Here is a 6,358-nt window from a genome sequence, read left to right as displayed (position 1 = left end):
CCCTTGAGCTCCTCTTTTTTAAATATCAGTTAACTTTATATCGGCATTAACCAAGTCTACAAGTTGATGAGAAATGAATTACAACTACAATTAATAATAATAATGTCTTATTGGGGAAATACATGTACAACTGTAATACCTGTTAATGTAATATTATCTTAGTAAATATTGGAGGTCACGCCACTCAACTATTTAATATTCACAAATTAATGACTGTTCATTTCGGATTCAAACCTGTACCCTCTCACAAGGAGAGCATTACGTATAACATTAGATCAAAGATTGATTCTTTGTTGATGCAATATTTATATAAATCATCCAAACATACCGTGTAATAGGCCCAACATGAAAGAGTGGGTAGGTACTTTAGTTAGGGGTGTCAACGGGTACGACACGGGTTGAGTGGAAATATTTTCATACCCGTACCCGTTATGATAACGAAAAAAAATCTTTACCCTTACCCGTCTTTTTGAATATGGTACAGATTGGGTAAACAGATAAAAAAGTGCTATACATTATTTCGATTTGTGCTTTCGATAAAATATTTTTCAAAATAAGAAAAAAAATAATGAATACAACTAATTTGTATTATGAAAATTTAATAAAATACAAAATTTTATTGTATCATGTATCATCTTCATACAAATATATATCTATATATATAATTTTATTTTTTAAAATTATCTTATACGAAAAGGGGTAAGATAACGGAAAAAAATCATTAGCCTTATCCGTACCTGATTAGCTAACGGAAAAAAAAAAAATCTTACCCTTACCTATGTTTTCGGATACGATACAGGTCGGATAAACGGGTAAAAAGGTGTCATTGACACCCCTAACTTTAGTGTCTATTTTTTATTTTTTGAGTAAATCTTGGAGATCAAACTACTCAATTATTTAATACCTTTGTTTGTTACAACAAATAATTTCTTGTATGTGGGTTTCAAACCCATATTAACCTCTCACATCAGATATCATGTGTCTTTGCCACTAGATCTTCTATTCTTTTAATTTTTACGTTTGAAGAATAAAGATATAGGAATTTTGCATAGTTTCAAATTTCCAAAACCTAATCAATAAATCTAATTAGGTCTGGGTTATTGATATATATTTTGAAATTTTTGTGGGGCAGAATAACCAAACATGTATACTATTAAAAATTTCAAGGGAAATGTATTGTTGCTTATTTGAAAGAACTTTTCTTAATTCTTCTTCATTAACCCTATCATGCAGTTACAAAACTCTATGAGAACCCTGTAGCTGAAAGTCCTACATTTTAATATTATACTAATTAGTAGTAGATAATTACACCTGCTCATTTGTTTCATTCATAAAATGGCCTACATTTTTTTCAACTAAATGATTGATGTAGTCAGAATTTGACAAAAATATTAACAATTCAAATTTTATTAAAATATTAAATACAAATTATATAATGCGTTAGAAAATTCAGGCTTGGGCAAATAAATTTCCAATCCTGAGACTAGTGGCTCTGCCTTTCGAGTTATTACTTACACCCCACAGGCTTGTTCCGTTGCCACTGTGCTCGTGAGAAAAAAAAAAATCATTCACACGCATAAAGTGTTTCGGCCATTCAAATTAGTTCCGAACTCAAGCCCATTCTCGTTCTCGCTTGGCAGCCGAACAGGCTAAGATTGGTTGATGGCTTGTGCCCACTGGGCTTGCTTGTACTCGGAAAATGAAAAAATAAACAAAATAAAACAAAAGGTTGATTGATCAGTGAGAAATGAGAATTTACAAAAGCGGGCCGAATTTGGGCTGGTTTATAATCAGATACTGAACTCATAATGAAGACAATCAAATGAAGCAATCGAGAACTGCAGTTTAATTAGGCTCTAAAAACATCCGAATCACTACCAAGTCAATAACTGGTATATATATATTGATGAGACAAGGATGCTAGCAGTTAGGTTCACAAAATTATTTTACCAACAGTTGATCCAATTAAGTTCGTTCAAATTGGGTGAGAAGGGCCAAAAAAATTTGTATTTTATTGTACCTAAAACTTTCCAAAGAGAGGCACAACATGGTTAATAGATAGAAGTGTTCATTGGGTCTGGTTTATTCGGTTTTGAACCGAATCGAATTAGTTTGGATTGAGCGGATTTTTTTTTCAGTTTAATGGTTCGGTTCAGTTCAGTTTAGAATTTTTCAAAACATAAAAAACCGAAACGATCAAACTTTTATATATTATGAACTTGGTCCGGACCATCCCAGTTTATTTCTTAATCAATTGTTTTAAATACTTCAGTTTATTTCTTAATATGTCAGTTTATTTCTTAATACCCCGATTTATTTCTTAATATATTTGGTTTATTATAAATCAATTGCTTTAAATAAAAAAAATTAATATATTTCGGTTTGAATTGAACAAACCAAACAAACCGAAATAAATCTTGGTTCAGTTTGATTCGGTTACAATGCTAAATCAGTTTGGTTTGGTTCTATTTTTGAAACCGAATTGTAACTTTGATTTGCCTAATTCAGTTCGATTTCAGCTTAATGAACACCCCTATTAAGAGTTCAGTTTGCATTTGTATCCGAATAAAGTTTCATAAATAGATCCAGGCATCTTTTGATTTCTTTTGAAGAACTATTCCAGTCAAATGTTTCCTAAAAACAGATATATCGAGGGAAGCAATTCTAGTGCAAATACAAAATCAGATATATCTTTCGCAATGGATGCTACGAGTCGATCACAATTATGTAGTCTATACTCTATACTCTATACCATACTAAAAGTACTATAATAAAATCCCAACTAGAGCCAACGGAAATTTAAAACTTGAAGAGGTGTTGTTGCCTACATACCTGTACTCCAGAAAATATGATATTTATTCTTTACAAAAGACAAATGTTACTTGGTTCATAATCTTTTAAGCACAATACTCCAAGGTAACCTTGAAGAAGATTATATCGACATTATCAAACGAACACCCAGTGTCAGTATATGATGGCAACCAAGAGTGCACAAATGTTTGTCCTTTGGTACCGGTTTTGATTTGGCTTTGTCCTGGAGTGTGCAATTAGCACTCTTTAGTGTGTTAATTTTATTTCCATGTCTATGCCGATTTCATGTGGTATATTTATCAATTTTGAGGAACAATGGAAGTTAAATTGAATGTCTAACAAAACCAGTAACTACATAGCTTAAACTCTTATGCATGAGCTTCTATCATCAACAGTCTTAAGACTACCGATCAAATTTATTTGGATGATGCGAATATGTAATAAATCTTAAGTTTAGAATATTTAAAAAAATGAAGCATGGTGCCTTAATTAAAACTGACAATGTAAAATGATGGCAACAAAATGAAAAACTTAAATATAAATAAAAGCTTTATACCAATGTAAAATATGTCTAACAAAATGTGCTTCTTTTTATCTGAAGCACTCTCATTTCATTGATCAAACCAAGGATTTGAAATATGCAGCTAAGCCCTCATTTTTGGTTTATTTAGGGACAGATCCAGTCCTGACCATGAATTGGTATAGATCTGGTATCAGACCTCACTGTACCAGAAAAGGGAAAAAAAGAAGGAAAATAAGTTCATTGCTTCATGGAACTCACAGTAGGCTTTGAGTCTTAATTTAACAACAACTTTTATTTTATTTAGAGGCAATCAAGGATTGAAGAGAAGTTCTTTTATTTTTTCAGAAATTTACCAGAACTTGTCAAAGCTCACCAGATTGCACAAAAACTTAAAATTTACAGATTGAATAGCCAAATAACATAACAAACAGCAAGAATTTATTCATAGAGAACATGAAGAAGGAAAAAGAAGCAATAAGAATAAGAAGATGCAAGGAACTTTATTGCAAACATTTTTAGAATTTTTAAATATTCTTTTAGGTTGGAGAAAAATTCTGGATCATCCGTAGTGGTGATTTTCTATCTATTTATATAATATTAGAAAAAAATCTAAAAATGTAAAATCTCGTCTCCGAGTACATTTTCATATGGAGATCATATTTAACGGTTTGGATCGATTGTTTGAACTTTGAAAATAGATATGAACCCATAGCACGGGTCGATTCGTAATATTCCTATTATCATAGCCTCACTCTTGATGAGGAATCAAAGATTAATGCTCAAAGAGGCAAGTGTGATTGTCGCATGGACCTCCCAGCTTATAAATCCGTGTCAAAAAAAAATATATTCCTTCTTTATAATTGAATTAAAGCATACTATATGATGCTTCTATTCATTGGACATAACCTATTTTGGTTAGATTCAGGTTTCCCATGGCTTCCTTAAGAAATGCACAATAAAGAAATCGCTCTCTTTACAATTTCTGTCAATTATTAATTCAATTAAACCGTGCTTTATGGTACAATCTCAATACAACATCAAGAATTCAAAATATCAACTAACTCCTTGCTACTTTTAACAACAATGCTTTAGTCTGATGCCCGAAACCGTGCTAGAAAAGACAAGAAGGAATTGATGATATTAACATACGGTGCTACAGAAGCCCATACGTATTCCTCATAGGCGAACATTACGATCAACCATTTGGTTTGGTTTATAATGTAGCCACAGAAGGTAAGAGATGCCAGACCACCACATATCATGAGCCATATTCTTCCAACCGGGAAGAAAATCTACATGAATAAAAGAAACCATTTGTCAAAAGCTCCATAGTGAAAATCAAACCCGGATAACCCATTACTCAGAGACTATTGACAGATATACAGTAGCGTGATTTGTGATTGGTACCTCGTATTGTACTGATGCTAATGGTACCATTAATTTTGTAGGACCATAATCGAAAGAATCAATTTTATATACTATTGATAATGGTGAATGTCTATGTTATAACTAACCTGAATAAGAGAAAAAACCACCAGGATAATAACAGCAGCCACAATAAATTGTTGCCAAAATGGTCCAAGACAATTGTTTTCGCAACCATGTTTTTGGGCCACATATGTGTACGCAATGAGGCTTTCGACTGCGAACGATGTTAGAATCACAGATTCTAATATTATCCCCCCTAGGCCTGAAAAAATCATGATTTACACCGAGAAAATAAAGTCCTGTCAATACCAACATATTAACAGCCAGAAACTAAAGCTTTGGTTCTATTAATATTAAAATGAAAAAAAAAAATCATGGTTAATTTTTAGCCAAATCTCTTCAATATAATCAGCTACACCCATACATTTTATGGAATTGCGAAATTACAAACAATATTTAACAATGTAATTAATATCAAGATGTGACAAATTACTTACCCTTGTTGAAAGCACATGTCATGCCAACAGCAAAGCTCAAAGCCACTATAAACACACCCAGAGAGTACTGGTTGACCGGGTAGGAGTGGCTATAGTGGTACAGATGCCACAACCCTGTACAAAGATTTTCAGACAAAAAATTAACATATTAACAAGTAGAGGGATATAAAATGTGAACAAATTAAATGTAACTAAACTGGAGTACTTCAAAAGATCACAGAGATTTCTTCTTTGTATGTGACTTCTCTGGAAAGATTGGAAGAACAGTAAAATGTGCTTTTTCTTCACACCAGAGCTTTTTAATTAACTACCGTTAACTGGAATATACTATTACACCTTACAAAATTTTCAATATAAATGGAGCAGAATTGAAAAGTGTCATACCAATGATGGGAAGAATGAGCGAGAAAATGTATAACACCCAACCACCTGGAGTCGAAAAGAAGAGATTCACCGGCTGAACAAACATGACAATGGATGCCACCACAAGCGTGAGCAGCATTTGGACGGCCAGGGTCCAGTACACTTTTCGGATGAATAGCCACTTCAGTAGCAGAACCTCCAATTGAACCGGACCCCTGCCCAGCTGATGCCGTGGTCTGATAAACATCTTGATTCTTTTTTAGATTTCTTGTTTTTTCCTGATTTCCTCCTTGTTCGCTTCTTTGTTGGTTTTAGAGTTTTTTTTGCCAAGTGAGCAGGGCAGGGGAAGGGCCTTAAAAAAGAGATGAGGGAAAACAGGGAGATGTTTTCATATAGACCGGGTATATATAGAGAGGGGGATGGAAATCTTGGGAAGTAGCTCTGGGCTCCGAATTGGCTAATTTTTATATTGTATCTGAACTTCTAAGTATTCACAAGCTGTGCAATGGCCTCCATTTTTTCCTCGAACGCAGACGTCCATCTTTGTAACATTGAACTGAAATTCTGAAAATGTAAACACTGGAGATGAATCTTTTATTGGGTCCTGACATCATTCTGGAATCAGGACTGATTAACAAATTATGTTATTTTTGTAATATAGGTCTTTTTTTTGGACCTATTTATAATTTGTGTAGGCTATCTAAATTTTCTGTAAAGTTAACTTTGGCATGAGAAG

At 33.1% G+C, this 6,358-nt stretch overlaps 1 protein-coding gene across 1 annotated transcript; it reads right to left on the bottom strand.

Annotated features, from left to right (window-relative positions):
• Positions 1-4,422: 4,422 nt before the first annotated feature.
• Positions 4,423-6,015, bottom strand: LOC144572952 (protein LIFEGUARD 4-like). The gene is made up of 4 exons (XM_078322597.1): positions 5,644-6,015; positions 5,260-5,373; positions 4,849-5,018; positions 4,423-4,626 (listed from the first exon to the last, which is right to left on the bottom strand). Exons 1-4 carry the CDS (start codon positions 5,867-5,869, stop codon positions 4,423-4,425), a joined length of 714 nt encoding a protein of 237 aa, XP_078178723.1. The 5' UTR covers positions 5,870-6,015.
• Positions 6,016-6,358: the final 343 nt, after the last annotated feature.

The sequence above is a fragment of the Carex rostrata genome, chromosome 21, assembly GCF_964058835.1.
Source record: "Carex rostrata chromosome 21, lpCarRost1.2, whole genome shotgun sequence".
NCBI lineage: Eukaryota > Viridiplantae > Streptophyta > Magnoliopsida > Poales > Cyperaceae > Carex > Carex rostrata.
The sequence above is the reverse complement of the archived record's forward strand: the minus strand, read 5'-3'. Positions and strand labels throughout refer to the sequence as shown.

Excerpts from the sequence above, each read along its gene's own strand:
- LOC144572952 (XM_078322597.1), bottom strand. The coding sequence starts at position 5,869 with ATGTTTATCAGACCACGGCATCAGCTGGGCAGGGGTCCGGTTCAATTG. Across the intron at positions 5,374-5,643 it reads GCTCATTCTTCCCATCATTG|GGTTGTGGCATCTGTACCAC; the intron begins GTATGACACTTT and ends ATCTTTGTACAG. Across the intron at positions 4,627-4,848 it reads TGGTTTTTTCTCTTATTCAG|ATTTTCTTCCCGGTTGGAAG; the intron begins GTTAGTTATAAC and ends TTATTCATGTAG.